General features: G+C 37.7%; 2 protein-coding genes across 3 annotated transcripts; one reads left to right on the top strand and one right to left on the bottom strand.

The window, feature by feature from the left end:
- The first annotated feature begins 23 nt into the window (after positions 1 to 23).
- scpep1 (serine carboxypeptidase 1) lies at positions 24 to 5767 on the top strand. Its single transcript, XM_084127568.1, has 13 exons — positions 24 to 213; positions 1721 to 1860; positions 2035 to 2124; positions 2335 to 2490; positions 2571 to 2645; positions 2850 to 2922; positions 3123 to 3160; positions 3613 to 3741; positions 3877 to 3967; positions 4054 to 4167; positions 4257 to 4394; positions 5128 to 5291; positions 5503 to 5767. The coding sequence occupies exons 1-13, from the start codon at positions 153 to 155 to the stop codon at positions 5563 to 5565; spliced, it is 1332 nt and encodes a 443-aa protein (XP_083983694.1). The 5' UTR covers positions 24 to 152; the 3' UTR covers positions 5566 to 5767.
- A 48-nt stretch (positions 5768 to 5815) lies between these two features.
- On the bottom strand, positions 5816 to 18484 carry engase (endo-beta-N-acetylglucosaminidase). Of its 2 annotated transcripts, none has more exons than XM_084127517.1 (14): positions 17508 to 18484; positions 17292 to 17368; positions 16999 to 17200; positions 16739 to 16887; positions 13723 to 13877; positions 13480 to 13628; positions 13199 to 13370; positions 12684 to 12787; positions 12454 to 12565; positions 10552 to 10736; positions 10337 to 10479; positions 10130 to 10229; positions 9586 to 9697; positions 5816 to 6713 (listed from the first exon to the last, which is right to left on the bottom strand). In XM_084127517.1, exons 1-14 carry the CDS (start codon positions 17612 to 17614, stop codon positions 6315 to 6317), a joined length of 2166 nt encoding a protein of 721 aa, XP_083983643.1. In that variant the 5' UTR covers positions 17615 to 18484; the 3' UTR covers positions 5816 to 6314. The 2 variants fall into 2 exon arrangements, with proteins under 2 accessions (XP_083983643.1, XP_083983644.1); XM_084127518.1 differs by having other exon boundaries at positions 16739 to 16876; positions 17508 to 17736.
- Positions 18485 to 19048: the final 564 nt, after the last annotated feature.

Here is a 19048-nt window from a genome sequence, read left to right on the forward strand (position 1 = left end):
CTATTTATTTCCCCGTTCGTCAGCTGACTGACTGAAGTCATGTGATGCGGTTCCGTACATCACATTGCTGCTCACAGGTTTGGGTCTGAGCACTACCAGCCGCCGGTGGGTCACTGTGGAAGCCTGTTTGAGCGAGCTTGAGATCAATAACAATGGCACGGTCGTGGATTGGCATGCTGGTTGTGCTGCTGTTTTCTCTGAGCTTTCACAAAGGTATGACATATTTATGTGCTGTATACACTTTTAGGGATAACTTGTATATTTTTAGGCACAGTCACCCTTTTTGGTCTTAGGGGGTGCAATTGCAGCATGAGAATATATACTAAAATGTTTTGTAACTTTAGACACAAAGTGAAAGCGAAAGATGTTGTCCGTTGTTTCAAATGTATCCAGTTAATCGACCCAAGGTTGTGAACCAACTTCCATTTTTACAATTTTACCGAATGTTTTTCCTGAAATTTCGGTTCCCTTTTTCGAACATGCGCCAGTTGTGTGGCAGTCAGCCCGAATGACTCGTACGAGTCGGTTCTTTTTATCGAATCAAAAACTCTTCTTGAGCATTGATATTTGGTTTAATTATTATAATTGTTCGTTGTTATATTCATAAAGTCAAATGGAATGAAATAAGATTTATGTTTGAACTATTTAAATTTGACATTAAAACGGATGCAAACAATATATCTTAAAGTAAAATTTGACCATGCAACTAGTTTAATGCTGTATGTAAGATTGTTTTTATATTGTTTGTACAGCTTAGTTCTCATTTTAAAATAAATTATTAAATTGGAGCTGTTACTGAATTGAATCCCATATACATCGCAGTTATTACTGTCGTCATGTCCGACTCGAAATTATCCAAAAACTGTTACCGTTGTGTTATGTTTGTATACAAAGTTGTATATCATAAACATGTAGGCTAATCTCAGTATGTTTTGCAAGAAAAAAAAAGAATAGCTTACGTAAGTTAACTGAAACAGAATCGTTTAAAATAATCGGAACCGGTGTCGTGCCGAAAAGTGATGGTCTGCCGAAAATTGATTGCATTATTTATTGCAATAAGTAGAGGCTTCAATCATTTTGTTGTAAGTAGAATACTGCATTTTATGGGTTGTTTTCGACATTTAAAGGTATTTTAACAGGTAAAAAGGGCTGGCTTTGTTGGTACACAGCAGGTAAAATAATGCAGAGTCATAAGGATAATTGCAAAAGAGATCACGTCTTTATTCTATATATAGCTCAGCAGTAAGTCATGTTATTATAGGCTACAATCCGTTTTCCAAATACAAACACGTATTCCATCGGCAACAACAGGCTTCTATTATTTCCTATAATCATGTAAATGTCATACCTGATTAAGCTATAAACTGCAAACACTTATTTGGCCACAATTGTTATTATTATGTTAAAAGAAACGTTAGAAAGTATCACACAGACATACCATTGCTATTACCACGGACATAAACTGATGGTTATTTGCACGTTATATCTGTTTGATCCAGCTGTAGACGTAAAGGGACTGGGCGCAATCAATTTTCGTCGGACCATCACTTTTCGGCACGACACCTGAATCGTTTAATTATTTACCTATCCTCCCTCTTGTCGCCCATTAAACGTCTCTTAAGAAAATCTCTGCTTCATTTACAGTTAGACAGTTTTGCACAAACTCCAAGCTCGAATAATAAATAATGTGACTTTTTTTGTTCTTATCATCAAAAAACAGGTAGTTGTGTTCCAGTTCAAGCCAAAGAATCATGGGGATATGTGGATGTCCGTGATGGAGCTCATATGTTCTGGTGGTTGTACTACGCCAACAGCTCCAGTGCCAGTTATAAAGAACTACCTCTGGTGATGTGGCTTCAGGTTAGTCATTCCTCTGACCTGTGTGAACTGTCATATATCCTCTCCATTTAGAGAATATCTCAGTGGAAGCTTTTTTCCCATCAGAATTCACAGTTATACCTTCTCCTGTTTATCCACCCTGATTTTCATTTTCTGAAGTACATCTAAGGTTGTTCATGCTCCTGTTTATTTTAGGGAGGTCCTGGGGGATCTAGCTGTGGTTTTGGCAATTTTGAGGAAATTGGACCTCTTGATAGAGACCTGAAGCCGAGAGAAACCTCTTGGGTTGGTAAACTAATATATTGTTTTGACTCTTATATCTGCAATATTGATTAAGATGTTTATTTCAGGAAGTATGGAATATATATTGCATGTTTTGATTCAGTGTTTCTGTATATATAACTTTAATATAAGCATTATGTACAATAAAAAAAAAAACTTATTGTGGAATCTGTGAATAATTTATTGTTCATCCAAAAATATGTGTCGATGCAGGTGCGTGCTTCCAGTGTGCTATTTGTGGATAACCCAGTGGGTACCGGATACAGTTACACAGACACTGAAGATGCCCTCACCAAGGACGTTGCGATGGTAGCATCAGACATGATGGTCCTCCTCAAGAACTTTTTCTCTCTAAAGACAGAGTTTCAAGTAAGCAAAACAAAAATACCTACCAGACTGAATTCATACTCTTCACATTCGTCATAGTATCTTACTTTTCTCCCCAACAGAGCATTCCCTTCTATATATTTTCGGAGTCTTACGGAGGCAAAATGGCAGCAGCTATTTCCCTCGAGCTCACAAAGGTACTGAAATGTTTGTTCTCACTTTAGGCTTCATGAGAGGCAATTTTGTACAACGCACAATACGTTCATAAAACTATTTAAGTCATGTGCTTCGGTGATTTCCTCTATAAGAGGGAGAGCTTGAGTCAGATTGGTTCCTCAAAAGTAAATCTGGCAACTCTTCAGAATACTTGGTAACTGAATGGTAATTTCCTCTCTCGTTAGGCAGTTCAAGCTGGTTCAATCAAATGCAACTTTGCTGGGGTGGCTTTAGGAGACTCCTGGATCTCTCCTATAGGTTTGTAAAAAGCTTGTTAAGCTTCAGTCTGGTTGTGTACAGCTATATGTCTTTTTATTGATTTAAGTTATCACATCTCAGTTTACTAGTCATTATGCATGCACATTCATCATGATTCATCATGATTATATAGTCCTGACTGCATAACCCTGGTGATAAACCCCCCCAAAAACACGTCAGATTGCTTGTTTTTCCTGCAGATTCAGTCATGACATGGGGTCCTTATCTTTACAGCACAGTGAGTAATTCACCCTAACTCCTCTGTCTCCTCTTCACAGTGATTAAGCATGATTGCATTAGCATGATCAAAATATACTACTACAGTAATGATCTGACATATGCATACATTACCATTTAAAAGTTCGGAGTTGGTAAGATTTAAAGAAATGTTTCTGAAAGAAGTCTCATATGTTCACCAAGGCTGCATTTATTTTATTTTAAAAACAGTAATATTTAGAAAAATTATTGCAATTTAAAGCAACTGTTTTATATTTAAATATATTTTAAAACATAATTTATTCCTGGGATGCAAAGCTGAATTTCCAGTCTTCTGTTTCACATGATCCTTCAGAAATCATTCTAATATGATGATTTGGCCAAATTAAAAGTTCCCTTGCAGCCATTCACTGTTCATAACTTGCTATTAAAGAGTTTAATCCCTCTGATGTGTGTCTGTGCTGTGGTCTATAGTCTCTGTTGGATGACAATGGGCTGGATGAGGTGACTAAAGCAGCAAAAGCGGTGCAGGACGCAGTAGAACAGGGCCAGTACCGAAAAGCCACTGACTTGTGGTCCATCACAGAGAGTGTTGTGGAGCAGGTGAGCTGAACGTGCTCTACAGAGCTTTCTGTAGCTTAGGAATAGGTTTAGCTAGAGGTTTCATTGTTTAATTAAAGAAATAGGATTAATGAACATTGTGTGATTCATTTAGTTCCTCAAACTATTTTGTTACAGAACACAAATGGTGTGAACTTCTACAACATCCTCACTCAAGAATCTGATGAGATGAAGACCAGTTCAAATCAAGCCGTGGATGGATTTCTCTGTGAGACCTTCAACATGCACTGTTATTCAATTTCTGTTCCGTTACATAAATGTTTTAGGCATCATTTTGTCTTGTTTTTTTCACAGCCTTACTGAAGCGGCACCACATTCGCCCTTTGCACCGTCAGTCCCTCTCTGACTTGATGAACGGGCCAATCAGACAGAAGCTTGATGTCATACCAAAGAATGTCACATGGGGAGGTATTATTCTTTTTATGATGTACAGAGGTATGTCTGTGTAAATAAAAAAACAACATTATGATTCTCACAAGTGAAACCTGTTTCTTCAGGACAAGCTGAAGCCGTGTTTGTCAGCATGGCAGGAGATTTCATGAAGCCTGTGGTGAACATTGTGGATCAGCTTCTGGCTGCAGGTGTCAATGTCACCGTCTACAATGGCCAGCTGGATCTCATCGTGGACACGATGGGTGAGGACGTCAACCATTAGTAAACATTTCAGAATGGCAACTCTTGGCTAACAGAATTTAGACTAGCGCTTGGACCATTTACACCTGGTAGTTGTGCATGTCACCATATATCCTCATAGGGCCGTGACACAACAAGCCGATGATCGATGAGTAACTTTTGGGCTAGGTTTAGCGGCGTGTTCCACATGTCGCCTCTAGTCGGGCTGGTGGCAGTGGCAGATCAGCTTTCTGGCCCAGACCCAGCCAACACGAGGCGACTACACAGTCGGCTTGGTGTGTCACTGTCTTTATTTTTCGTTCGGGACAAATAAAGGCTCTGCTTGTAAACGATAGTGTGTTGAAAATGATCCACATGACAGGTTAACGATTGCATGTTGTTTAAAGAAAAGCACAAACCAGAACAGAAGAGCACAGCATATATTTCACCCCAAACATGGGTCTTTACATACTCACCAAACACTGGTTTATGTAGAGACAGTCCTATCCATGACATCCGAACAGAAGTGGTCAAACACAATGCCTTTTAAAACCAGGTGTGATTGGTAACATGTCACAGCTGACCACTTGTGATCAGATCACCCTGTTAGGAAGGGGATGTTAATAGAAAGTGTCTAAGCTTTTTGTAATCCGTTTTGCCCGTAAGTTTGATATTTAGGGAGACCATTACGATTTGCTGTCGTCAGGAAAGCTTTGCTGCACTGCAGCGATAATTGATTTGTTTATTTATGAGCAGGTCAGGAGCTGTGGGTGAAACAGCTGAAATGGGATGGACTCCAGTACTTCAACAAGATGAAATGGACGGCACTGGAAGACCCGCAAACTGAGAGCCAGACTGGAGCTTTCTATAAGACTTATAAGAACTTTGCCTTTTACTGGATCCTCAAAGCTGGACATATGGTACACTTTTTTTTTTGCCAAAGTCATTTTAATGTTTATAAAATCATGTAATATTTAATTGTTTCATATTCAGTTAGTTTTAGCATGGCAATAACAGCAGAAGCTATAGTGGTTTAGTTTTAGTTTTCCTGAAAGGAAAATGCATTTCTCAGTATTTATTTTTAGTCTTGATGAGTGTATGTGAACATCTCTATCCATTACATCATCACAGATCCCATCTGACCAGGGGCCAATGGCTCTACGGATGTTGAAGATGGTGACTCGGCAGGAGTGATGGATCTCATTCAGATACAAACTGGCTTGTGAATCTCTTTTAGACAATCAAAAGTTATTTTACCAAAATCTGACACTTTTTTCCTTCTTTTTTTTCTTTTTACATTTTGTTTGAGATCTTAATGTAATCATTTTACAATGCCCGTCTTGTAAAATCTGTAAATTTGAATGCGTGCAAACAATAAAGGCATAATTTTTATACAGTTTGAATTCTGAAATCTACATGTGCTAAGAAAGAACTAACCTTAAAGTTGTTTTTACATTCCCATTTATTTGAAACATAAATAATAATGTATCTGCAAAAAGGATATTGGAATCATCTCCTTGCTTGATTTCACACAAATGCATAAACAATTGAATTTCATGAAGAGACTCTGGTTAAAATATATCAGTTTAAGAAGCTACTTGATTATTTTCATGAGGTTTGCATGCAACTTATGAATAAATGTAAATATAGAGCTGTGCAAAGGCTAAAAGAACAGACCACTCAGGTCCTCACACACTAGTGTTTAAAATGCACACTAGTAGTAAAACTGCTTTTACTATAATAAAGGATATTGTGCAAATCATATTTACACAATTTCCTGCTCTTTCAATTAAATATTCAGAATAAACAACTACTGAATACAGATTTAGCACCAACTCATCTCACATTCTTCTGCATACTGAATAGAAGAAGAATTTGTTTATATTATCAAAACAACATGTCAGCTATACAGTATTAAGGCATTTGGTCAATAGCGTTCATGTTCATGGGTTCCCTGAAGAACTGTAGCTGAGTGTGCGTCTGCCCCACCGGTCCTCAGGCACCCTGAATCCCTCTCTGCTCACAGGCTCCACCACCAGCTCTATGAGACCCGGAGCGGCAGGAACCTCCAGCTCCACCACACGGTACAGGGTGGAGTAAGACCTGCCAATCAGAGTCAGGGGTCCAGGGGGAATCCGAGGGTCAGGACCACGGAGACGTCTCCAGTGTATCCGGAAATGGCGGAACTGCTGAATGGGATATTGCCAGCGTAAGGTGGTGTTCAAAAGTACCTTCAGTGTGTCTCCGGGTCCCGTCAAAGCACCCGTCTGCCACACAACATCATTCACGCAGATGCCTTGAACAGACTGCAGGGGCGCATGTAGAGTCTCTGCATCCAAAAGCTGTGCACAAAAATGCAAACGGACAATTTAGCCACTGCCAACATTATTCGTACACTTACACTACTGTTCAGACGTTTGGGGTCAGTAAGATTGAAAGAAAAGAATACTTTTATTCAGAGAGACTACATTAATCAAAAGTGACAGTTAAGACTTATAATGTTACAAAAGAAGGATCATGTGACACAAAAAAATTGGAGTAACGGCTGCTTACAGGAATAAATTACATTTCAAAATATATTCAAATATAAAAGTTTTTTTAATTTGTAATAATATTTGACAATATTAGTGTTTTTACTGTATTTTTGATTAAATAAATGCAGCCTTGGTGAGCATAAGAGATGTATTTCGTAAAAATAAAAACAAAAACATTTAAAAAATCTTACAGAAATTTTGAATGGCAGTGGACAATAATCAAGATGTCAATCTGTAGGGCAACCCAGAAGGCAAATATAAAACTTGTGCTTTTAAAGTGATTTTCTAAATTCACATTTTATGTATTAATGTGTGTAAATTATTTTGTAGAAAAAACAACCATATCGGACAATATTAGAGATTTTTTACATTTCCTGATATCAGTTGATACTGTATTTTTAACTGTGCTGCTCATTTCCCCATATTTTTACATTTAGATTTACATTTGCTCATTTACATGTTCTATTGTGTGACATTTTTCTATTAACGCTCACTTACTGTAAAGTCAATCTTTAAAAAACACTAATAATTTATTAACACTGTTAAAAGTCTATTTTTTATACTTTAAAATTTAGTGAAATTCACTTCAAATTCAGCATTTAATACTGATTTTAGCTCAAAGCATTTTGTTTTTAAACTAATTGGATATATAGACTATATTTTAAAATAATTGGCTTATGGGTCTCAGCCTGAATTTTTTGTGAACCACAGACCTTATTTCACTCATAAAATGAAAACCGCTTTTATAACAACCCACAGAGGTGGGAGTAAGTCACACATGTGCAAGTCACAAGCAAGTCTCAAGTCTTAACCTTCGAGTCTCAAGCAAGTCCAAGTCAATTTTGTGAAAAGCAAGTCAAGTCAAGTCAAGTCACTGCTTTATGTCAAGTCAAGTCAAGTCACTGCTTTATGTCAAGCAAGTCAAGTCAAGTCGTAGCTTGGGTCACAAGTCACTGGCAAGTCATACAAACGTTTGATGATTTCACTGAATTTATATATTAAAATAAGTTAAAACTACAGAAGTTGTGTACTATGGTTTTATTTGCAATATTTTTTTTTTTAAATATGCATTTCCACATACAGCTGAGTGGTTACTATAATAAAAATCTAAAAAATAAAAAATAAATAAAATTTCAAACTACATAGCCTAAAATGTAAATGTAACTGAAATTAGGCCAACATTAAAGCGTGAAAAAATAAATATGCCTCAAACATTGCAGAAGACCATTAAAAGGTATTAAACAATTCACAATTCAAGTATAATGGTTCCTATGCCACCAAATGGCATTCTTCAAACTGGCATCCCCTTTATAAGTTATGTATTTTTAATTATGAAGTTAAAACCGCCAATAGGTGGCGCCAAATCACCGTCTTAATGTACGAGTCATAGAAGCATTCATTCAACTGATTTGTTCAAAACGGCAGATTCGTTCTGGAACTAAGCAACTAGGTCACTGAATCACAAATACGCACAACTCTTTCTGTGGCTTGTTTGGAACTATTGTCATTGGAGAAATAGAGCAAAAACAGAGAATATTTGGAATATTATGTCAAAATGTCACATCACAATATTCATTCTCTGTTTACTGAACTGTTTTATAAAATCATTATCACATTTGCAATCGCGCCAATATTCTGGAAATATTTTTTAATATCTTAAGTTATAATTATAAAAATAACTCATACTAGGGCAATTTTTCCACCACATTTTGAATTTTGGGTGCATATTAATTCTGCTGGCATTTTGCCCCCAACCCCCTGATAACATCTAACCCTGCTTTAAGAGAAACATAAAACACAACAAAACATTAACAGTTTTCTATGTTGTTTTTTGTCATTGGAAAGAACGACATATTTGGCTTTAAAGCATGATTTGAAAGAAATGTGGCAAATGTTATACAAAACATATGTCATCATTAATTATCATTTGAATATTGACAACATTAAGCTACATTTGAAAACATAATTGTGTATAAAGAGGCATGCTCTTTTGACCAATATTCTCTCTAGATTTAAAGATAGTCAAATTAACTATAACAAACAGGTTAAACAAGCCATACTTTTAGACATGGTGAATGAAGTTTGACTGTTCGAGGTTGTGATGGTCGTCCGATATCCCTTGCCAGTTATTATGCGTACAGCAAATCTTCTTGTATGAATATGGTCAATTTCTAGTGTTTATATCGTTAGCCTCATAGCATAATTGCCTAAGTAATATTTTTTTTAAAAGGACTTTGGCAATTATGCTATGAGGCTAACGATATCCAAAAAGAAACGATGCTGGGAGATGTTTTTGTATTCAGCGCGCTGCCGCGCTCACCGCAATGTATGTTTTTTCTGGGCTTGTGCAGTGTCACGCAATCGCACCGAATCTGATGACTGGCGTCAATGGTTCCGTTGCTTTCATTTGTTCATCAATTGATGTTGCATTGATTTATATAAAAATTTATATCAAGTCATTCTCGAGTCATACAGTTCAAGTCAAGTCAAGTCTCGAGTCATTGGATCTCAAGTCAAAGTCAAGTCAAGTAATTTTCTTAATTTAGTCAAGCAAGTCTCAAGTCCTTAAATTTGCGACTCGAGTCTGACTCGAGTCAAGTCATGTGACTCGAGTCCCCCATCTCTGACAACCCATAATGTGTAACATGTTCTGTGCGTGTTTTGTTCATGTGTATCTCACCATAATCTCTCCAATCCTGCAGTTAAAGGAGACGTCTTCATCTCCTTCATCTCGGGAAACCCGAATACACACTTCTCGCAATGCGCACCCAATCATTTTCAACAGGAAACATCTATGCATGAAACCACATTGAGTTTTATTAGAAAAAGAGTTTAATATGTTTGTTATGACCAAAACCTTTTTGACTTTAAAGCAAGGGTCGGCAACCTATGGCAGGCCAGTGAATAATCACGTACAACATTTACATATACAGTACATACTGTGAGGTTTATTAGGGGTTACACTGGAAATCTGTTATTCAATGTCTAATTTAAACAAAGTTTTAGGATTTTGAGAAATCTAAAAAAAAAAGTTGAAAAGAAAAATGGCTTCAGACATATTAAAGATTATGCATTATTTGTATGAGAGATGTATGATGTATTTATTTGATTATATCTATATATAATTGGGGGTTATATCCTGATTAACTGGGACAATAAAAAAAAAAGAAGCCACTTCATGACAAAAAGGTTGCCGACCCCTGCTTTAAACGGTTGACTCTCACTTGGTAATCCAGCCATCCGAAGTCCACCGACCACAATTCTGAACAAACTGCTCCACCAACTGATTATCCTCTGCTAACGCTTCTGGAAAGACACTGGTAGCTGAACACACACCCAATAAAGCAGATTAATATTACACAATCTTATCATGACAGCTTAGAGATATCACTCTTAGAGATCAGAAGAAGAAGGCCTAAAAGACCACTAACATGCTATTTCCTCCGTCCCTTTGAAAGTGCACAGGGGAACATCTATTGTTTTAAGCTCCAAGGACACCTTCACTCCCACAGGTGGCTTGTAGACAAAAGAGACAAACGTCCTGGCGGCCAAGGGAACATGGAGAGAAAATATCCTACAAAGGGGCAAAAGGAAGGTGTTTGATTGTACGTTTTTTGTACTCCAGGAAAAACAAAACCTCCAGTACCTTGCACAGACTTCAGGAAGTCCTGATGGAATCACGCCCTCCACCATCAGAGAGTTGCCTCCAATCCAAGCGTCCTTTGAGCAGCCGCGGCTTCTCAGCCAGCCCCCATTCTCCATGTTCTCAGAGAGGTACAGAGGCTGGATCTCCTGAGCATGCAGATTGAACCAGCTTTTCTCCATCTCCACCTACATCATACATCAAATAGTCAGAAATTACTATGGACGTATCGATATTTAAAACATTTCCTATACTATTTTGTCTAAATAAATGCAAAATAAAATACTAAAATCTAAAACCGATCGTTTAAATGCTACAAGTGAATTTAGGCATCACATGATAAAGTACAATATATTAATTTTGAGATTCCTAAAGATTACATTTAACAGTGCTATTCAATTTTTGGTATTTTAAGGGTTAGATTTAAGGGTTAGTTCACCCAAAATTTAAAATTCTGTCAGTAATTACTCACCCTCATGTTGTTCCAACCCCGTAAGACTTTCGTTCATCTTCAGAACACAAATTAAGATATTTTTGATAAAATCTGAGAGCTGGATCACTTCTCCATAGGCTGCTAGGTAATTGCATCTGCCAGTCCAGAAAAGTTAGTAAAGACATCATTCAAATAGTCAAAGTGACTACAGTGGCTCAACCTTAAGTTTATCAAGCAACGATAATACTTTTTATGCGCAAAGAAAACAAACAAAAATAACAACTGTATTCAACTATTCATTTTCTTCTGTGTGGGCCTCTGAGTGAGTTCACGAGATCGCCACGATACATGCGCGAGAACTGAGAAGACGACGCAGATGGGTCTCAATGTAGTGTTTAAAATGGTTCTTAAGAGTGCATTTCCTGGATATCCGAATCGTGAGAAACCAATGAGAAAACATAAAAGTGCCTTACCAGTGCCGCAAAATTAATGGCTTACCTCTCACACTTTCCCATCAAATGATCGTGAGCAGCATCTCAGTTCTCACGCATGCGTCGTGGCGCTCTCGTAAACTCACGTCAGAGGCCCACACAGAAGATAATGAATAGTTGAATAAAGTCGTTATTTTTGGGGGGGTTTGCGCACAAAAAGTATTTTCGTCACTTGATAAACTTAAGGTTGAGCCACTGTAGTCAATTTTAACAATATTTTTACTAACTTTTCTGGACCGGCAGAATGAAATTGCCTAGCAGCCTATGAAGGAGTGAGCCAGATCTCAGATTTCATCAAAAATATCTTAATTTGTGTTCTGAAGATGAACAAAAGTATTACGCGGTTGGAACAACATGAGGGTGAGTAATAACTGACAGAATTTTTATTTTTGGGTGAACTAACCCTTTAAGCCAGAATTAGACCTTAGTTCAATTAGGACATTTAAGAAGCTTTTATAAATGTGCCTTAGAAAAAAATCTTGAGACAAAAACAATGGCACTGACATACTTTCACATGTTGCTTTCAATTTAAACCAGCACAAACATGCATTTTAGTCTGGGACTAGGCTTAAGCCTTGTCTGTGAAACCAGGGGAAAAAGATTAAGTGATGGTTAGATGATGGCAAAGGTAATCTAAATGTAAAAAAATAAACATGAACAAGTACATTTCCAATATCTACTGACACCAATAAATTAAAAAAAATCTATAGCCGATATGCTACCAATTATTGTGAGTGTAGCATTCAAGTTTTATGAAGTCTCATCACAGTAAGCCATGACTAGGACTACTTGCTTTTAAGGGGCCAAGACAGCAAAAGGGTCAACAGACATTTTATTTTATTGGGCTCTTACGTTATGTGGTTTTCTGAAAACATTTGTGTACTTCATCATCAAAACTTTGCCTTTGACACCAGGAAAAATGCCACCAATGTATCACATAGGTGTAGAAGAGAATCTCAGTGTGATTTGTGTGTAGTGTACCTGTCCTCTCCAGTACAGGCTCTTTCCAAAGCCCTGACAAAATGAGGAGATGAAAGGAAGACTGGACGAGGGCCGGTGGATATAGAGGAACTCAGACAGCAAGCTCCAAAACCTTAGAAGAGTGGTCAGATAATACACATCAGTGAAGTTTGCTTGTGTGTGTGTGTTTACACACATATTCCATCGCAGAACAGCAAACGCACTGTGATTAGTTCAAGAAATTAGCGTACTTGTCCTGGTTTTGCCGAAAATCTGCCTTTTCGTGGGATTCGTAGACCCAACCAGGAGCAAAGATGGCTGTTGAAAGCTCATACTTGCGAATCAGCTCCAGAGCCTAATGAAAAACAAAACGAGAAGATTGCTTATTTATTCTCCGCGTACCTTTAGCCAAAAACACTGAGAAATTATGGACTGTTCAAAAGTTTGGAGTCAGTAAGAGTCAGTTCTATTGAACTTTGTTTATCAAAGGATCCTGAAAAATTTCCACAAAAATATTAAGCAGCACCAGTGTTAGTGTTTTCAACATTGATGATAACCAGAAATGTTTCTTGAGCATCAAATCATCATATTAGAATGATTTCTCAAGGATCATGTGACAATTTAATATATCACAATATTCCTGTTTTTACTGTATTTTTGCATTGGTGAGCATATGAGACTTCTTTCGAAAACAAAAAATCTTCCCAACCCCAAACTTCTGAATGGTAGTGTAAAAAAAAAAAAAAAAAAAAAAACCTTCACTAACTTTATTCGTCTCAAATTTCCCTCCTATCACATTCCCTCTTGCAAACACATCAACGCCAACATAGATGTCAGCAAAGCGGCCTTGAGCGGCAGAGTAGGACTTCATCCTCTCCAGACTCTGCTCTGTCCAGTTGTAGTTAGTGAATATTCCATCACAGGCATCAAAAAACATTCTGATAGGATGACAAAAGGAAGCTGACGTTATAAGTTGTACAAAATCTACCGTATAAATCTCACAGACCTGAATCTCCCCCTGCAGAAGCCCTCAAGACCATCACTTGCCTGTTGTCGTCATTGAGTTCGTTCTGCCAGTTGAGAGTCCCGTTCTTCAGTACGCTGTCATACCAGATCACCACACTGCCAGGAACACGCTCATGCATCTGGTCTGTGAGATAGCGCAGAAAGTGACCAGTGTTCTTCACTGCAGTCTCCTGAGGAGCCAGTCAAATATGAGGTAAAGTATTAGACATTATGTCAACATAGTGACCGTATCATCCTCCAATCAGATATGCCTTGTTTACTCACACTCAGCACATTTTCTATGTTAATGAGCCAGCCGTCGAAGCCGTAGCAGTGGGAAATGTGAACCAACTTATCAGCAGCTGCGCGGTAACTCTCCTCATCTGCAAGGAAGGCCTCACATATCTTGGCTCCATCTGTCCACTCTGTGATGAATGTGCCTTGGAGGGGAATTTCAAATTTTCAATACATCCATTCTGATTTACACTTGTCTATAAAGGTGCTGTGGTTAATGACATTTCTGTCATCATTTACTCACTCTCATGTCATTGCAAACTAATAGATTTTCTTCCTTAGAGCACAAAAGCAGACATTGTGTAGAATGTCCAGGCAGCTCTTGTCCCATGCCATTACACTGAGACCACTGCTATCAACCTGCTACTATAAAAGTCGCCTGGTTCACACCACACCCTTCTCAGTCGTAACTGAGAGTGGGTCTGGGGAAGCTTCATTCACATCCCATTTCCAAAGGGGCGTCACCAACGGACGTCGCTCAAATGCCTCTAGGTGCAATTGGATAGACCTAAAACCAATCAGAGCGATCGTCACAGTGTAAAGCCCGCCTCAACGTTTGTGATTGGTGCCAAGATTTGGAAAGATTGGAAATGGGCTTGAATGGGCTCTTGGCCAGACTGACTTGCAGAGCAAATCTAAATTTGCCGGAAGTTCGTCTGGGTTTTCCCAGGCTACTATAAAAGTGTAATCAGAGCGTCTTTATGACTTGTGTGCTATATTATGCATATAATAGCTTTTTGAAGCATACTGAAATTTAACTCATTATTCCTCAAACAAAGCTGTCATATAATAATAATAATTTTATCATAAAGCGCCTTTCCCAAGCTCAAGGTCATATGGCTTTAAAAGACTTTTTGGGAAAAAAAAGAAAGTTTTGTCCTTTTAGGGTGCTTGACAGCCACAGGTCACCATCTGCTCTCTATTTTATGGAAAAGAGCAGCTTGGACATTCTGCTAAATTTCTCCTTTTGTGCAACACAGAAAAAAGAATAAACGTATGGTTTAAAAATGCATCAGGTGTGATAGATAAAATAGTAAACTGTATATTAAACTAACCATGTTTCTAACATCTAACCTTATTTCTCTTTTTAGGCCTAACATGCTAACACTTTGAAACACAACGTTCTGTCCTGTGTTTTTGAATGTTGTATGTTGTGTTGCCATACCCCTTTTACTTTGGTTGTGTGAGTGTAAAAATAACAAATATGGGAAATTAAACTAGACAGATGAGGTTTGAACCTTGTGATTAACAATGAAGTAATCATTAAAACAAAGTTTGCTTTACCTAGTAACAGAAGAGTTTGTCTATGAAAAAAACAATCAAATTGTGGGGAAATTATGTAATGTAGCATGACATTTTTGCCATACCTCCTTATTCTATAAAAACTGTTGTATTCTTTTAGCTGGTGGGATTCTCAATGGAATTTGTCTGAGATCCTCCGGCTTTGCTTCTTCTTGGGAGAGATTCTCGGAGAATTGCTCGAGTACTCTCCCGGCCGTGATTAAAGAATTTAAAGGACATTTGCTGAAGTCTGTCTGTTAATTTCTGCTGCGCAGCAGGTAAGTTAGTTTAGAGAGGTAGATTATATATTAAACGTCGATTGGAGACGTTAGGGAACATCGATTGGAGACGACCCAGGTAGACTTAGAGTAGGAGCGAGATAGGGAAAAATCTACGACACAGGTTAAAGGAATAGTTTACTTCACAATGAACATTCTGTTATCATTTACTCATCCTCAAAATGTTTCAAACCTGTATGAATTTCTTTCTTCTGCTGAACACTAAGGAAGATATTTTGAAGAATGTCGGTAACCAGACAGTTGATGGACCCCATTTACTTCCATATAATGAGAAAAAAAAAAAAAAACTATAGAAGTCAATGGGGTCCATCAATGTCCGACATTCTTCAAAATATCTTCCTTTGTGTTCAGCAGAAGAAAGAAATTCATACAGGTTTGAAACAACTTGAGGGTGAGTAAATGATGACAGAATTTTTAATTTTGGGTGAAGAGTCAGAAAACATTACATTCAGCTCACACTTAAGTATATTCTTTTAAAGTATATTATTTCTGTACTTCTTTTTAAAAGTATGCTAAAGTGTAATTATTTTTCACAAGGATATTCTTTTTACAGCAAGGCTAATATGTTTGATGGGCCGTTTACACAACACCGTTTTCAACTAAACGGAAAAATTTGTTTTCGTTTTGGCTGTTCATTTACACGACAGTGGCATTTTAACTAGACAGCTGAGGTTTGAACCTTGTGATTAACAATGAAGTAATCATTAAAACAAAGTTTGCTTTACCTAGTAACAGAAGGGTTTGTCTATGAATACAAATACACGACAGTGGCATTTTGGGGGCCTTAAAATGCAAGCTTTTGCGAACTGTTACAAAGTGCAAGTTTTTGAAAACAATACCGGTATCGTCTCTGTCTAAACAACAAAAATGCCAATTTGTGAAAACAGTGAAATCATGCGCATGCGTATTACGTGTTCAGTCTATAAGCGCGTAGTGTTCCTTTACAAATTGACCTCGCCAACTACTGGCCTGGGGATTTATTTTTTTTTAAACAAAAAGGAAAAACGTTTCCGTTTTTAGTACATCGTTGACGTGTAAACGTACCCTAAAGGCCCGTTCACACCAACAACGTTAACTATATAGATAACTATAACAATAACTATATAGTCCACACCAGTGGACGAAATGGTTGGTTTATTCTAAGCGTGCTTATCTGTCGCTCTAAATGCTCGAGCTCATTACAGCAGGATTGATTCTGATTGGGTGTCAATGTTTTCAATCGTTCATCAAATGGATAAAATCGTTCTGAAACTAAAGTGATTCCAACAATATCGTTTCTCTGTGCCGTTATCGTTATAGCTGTGGTGTGGACTCTGCTATTCTGTAATATTGAGAATGATTTTTAGAACTATATCTTAAAACTATATTGTAAACAGGCCTTAAGACTGTGATTTTGGCCCATAAACTGAACCCACCAAGAGACTCACCAATAGAGAGCACTCCATGCTTATGTGCTGCATTCGTCCAAACAGCAGGAGGAATGGTTACCATCTGATGACTGAAGTAGTTGAAGATGTCAATATACTCCCAGTGATAGAAGGCATATGGCATCTCCACCTCTGTGCCTTGAATGAACCTCAGCAGAAAGAACAGGACCATGAAGATACTGAAGACTGGCTAAAAATGGCTTCATGAAAGTGACATACAGTGGTTGAAAATCAGGCTAAAATCAAACTCTGAGTTGTACCTGTCCTCCAGGTAGCCACCCATCATGTCATGGGACACCAATGTACGCCTAGGGCAGCTGTCCAGTGAAGGAAACCTGCTAGCCAGGGGCACAGTGGCCACATTAAATGGACTTGCTTCCTTCCTTGTCCATGATAACAGCTCTTCAAGAGACTTCAGACTGCAGCTGATGGGCTCAGTTGTGTCAGGATCATAGTGGACTGCTGTTAGACCACAGAAAATAAAGGCCCTGTAAGATCAATAATCTTCTTGAAAGAATAAAACGCAGCATAGGCTATAATATGTATTAAATACCTGGCAACGTGGATGGCTCGTAATTTACGACCTCATGAACACTTTGATCGCCTGGTTGATCGAGGCAAGACTGAGAGCTGAATAAACAACCAAAGAGAAGAACATGTCGTTACTATGTATAGCTATAACAACTTATAAGGGAAATAAAATGCTGCTTTGATTCACATGGTTAATGCAGAAAATGGATCAAGCATAACTAGGCTAAATTAACGTTACCTGATCTCTTCCGTTTTAGGAATCTTACTGCTTGTAACGTTAGTTTCGTCCCTTTTTCGTTTCCGGGGTGCCATTTTATTTTTGTCTTTTGTAGAAACACTTTCCATTGCAAAACCGTCAACCGTTTGTTTACAGATAAAAGTGATTTGAAGTAATAATCATAGAGGTAATAATACACCTCTCAGTTAGAGAGCAGAAAGAACAGCCTTCTTCCGCCTGAGTTCTGATTGGCTGAGTAAGTGCAGTACGTGTAGATCCTGCGTAAAGACAAGAGGTTGCTTTAAATCTCCACTAGAGGACAGTAGACTAGACGTATAAATGACTAGTGTATGAACTGTTTATCAACACATATTTCTCATGTTTATTTTAAGCACTCGTAAAAGGCTATACAGTCCTTTTTAAAAAGTATTGCGAATTTTCCAGCCATCTTACATGCACTGCACATAAAAAAGATAAACAAACCAGCCATTGAAGTGATCATTTGAGACTCGAAAGTGCATTTAGTGACAATAAACAAGACGAGAAGTACAACTGTGATTCATGGAAACATTTTAGAATAAATAACCAATTACCAAAATATTATTCAACCATGTTATGCCGTGTGAGGCCTCCAGTTTCTAGCTGGCTAGTATTCATCTGTACAAATCTGAATTTGAGACGAGCGAAAATATATTAATTCATGAATAATTCACACTTTTTGTCCTTTTTCGTCTTCATCCAGAATGCTACAATACCTCTCATGTCCATTCTCTTTTTGTAGAACAATCATCCAGAACATTTGTTGGCGGCACAATGATTCTCTTCTGGGGGGTTTTCTCTTTCAGTAGGCTAGTCAGTGGCCCGCAAGTCTGAATCGAGTGCTTTTAACAGGATAGATGAATGCCATGGAAATCTGGAAGCTTCATTTTTATTAACACAGACTGAAATGTGGCCTTTAATGTAGTAAACATTAGTTTTTTTCTGGTTTTGGTATACAAAAAGTTTATATCACCAATATCACCAATCAAATGTTTTAGCAACACATCAAATGCTTGTGCACTCATATTAAATATTCATCCATCTATTCATTTGTGGCAAGTTAGATATACCCATATTTCATTCTTTCCACCTTTCTGCAAACATTCAAACAGAGAAACTGTCAACATGTAGCCAAGGTTAGCTGGAACTTGACTCAAATGTGTATTGTCATCCCTATCATTTCCTGTCATTCTTTTCCTTTTTCCCTTTGCTTTAGTATATGCTTCCATAATAGGTCTTTGTGGTTCAGAAAAAAAAATTACATAATTTAGACATTTCAATTCAAATTCTGATGAAATAAGCAAAATATGCACTGAACATCATTACTGTGTACGTGTTGGACTGAATGTATTGATGGCCCACATTAGGTCTGTTTGGCACTCAGAGAGAGCAATGGGCTTTGTGTTTTTTGTGTTACACCACAGCATGGATCAATCCTCTGATGCCCCCCAGGGTGATTTTAAAGGCCAGTCCTGTGCCAGAAAGGCACAGAACAAACTTCAATGTTCTGGCAAAGAAAAGGT

Source organism: Abramis brama (genome assembly GCF_963993115.1).
Source record: "Abramis brama genome assembly, chromosome: 1".
NCBI lineage: Eukaryota > Metazoa > Chordata > Actinopteri > Cypriniformes > Leuciscidae > Abramis > Abramis brama.

Coding starts and splice junctions, on each gene's coding strand:
- engase (XM_084127517.1), bottom strand. CDS start 17,614: ATGGAAAGTGTTTCTACAAAAGACAAAAATAAAATGGCACCCCGGAAA. Junction 13,878..16,738: donor GCATGGAGTGCTCTCTATTG/GTGAGTCTCTTG, acceptor TTCCCCTCCAAG/GCACATTCATCACAGAGTGG. Junction 12,566..12,683: donor TTTCGGCAAAACCAGGACAA/GTACGCTAATTT, acceptor CACTCTTCTAAG/GTTTTGGAGCTTGCTGTCTG.
- scpep1 (XM_084127568.1), top strand. CDS start 153: ATGGCACGGTCGTGGATTGGCATGCTGGTTGTGCTGCTGTTTTCTCTG. Junction 4,168..4,256: donor AAAGAATGTCACATGGGGAG/GTATTATTCTTT, acceptor CTGTTTCTTCAG/GACAAGCTGAAGCCGTGTTT. Junction 4,395..5,127: donor TCTCATCGTGGACACGATGG/GTGAGGACGTCA, acceptor ATTTATGAGCAG/GTCAGGAGCTGTGGGTGAAA.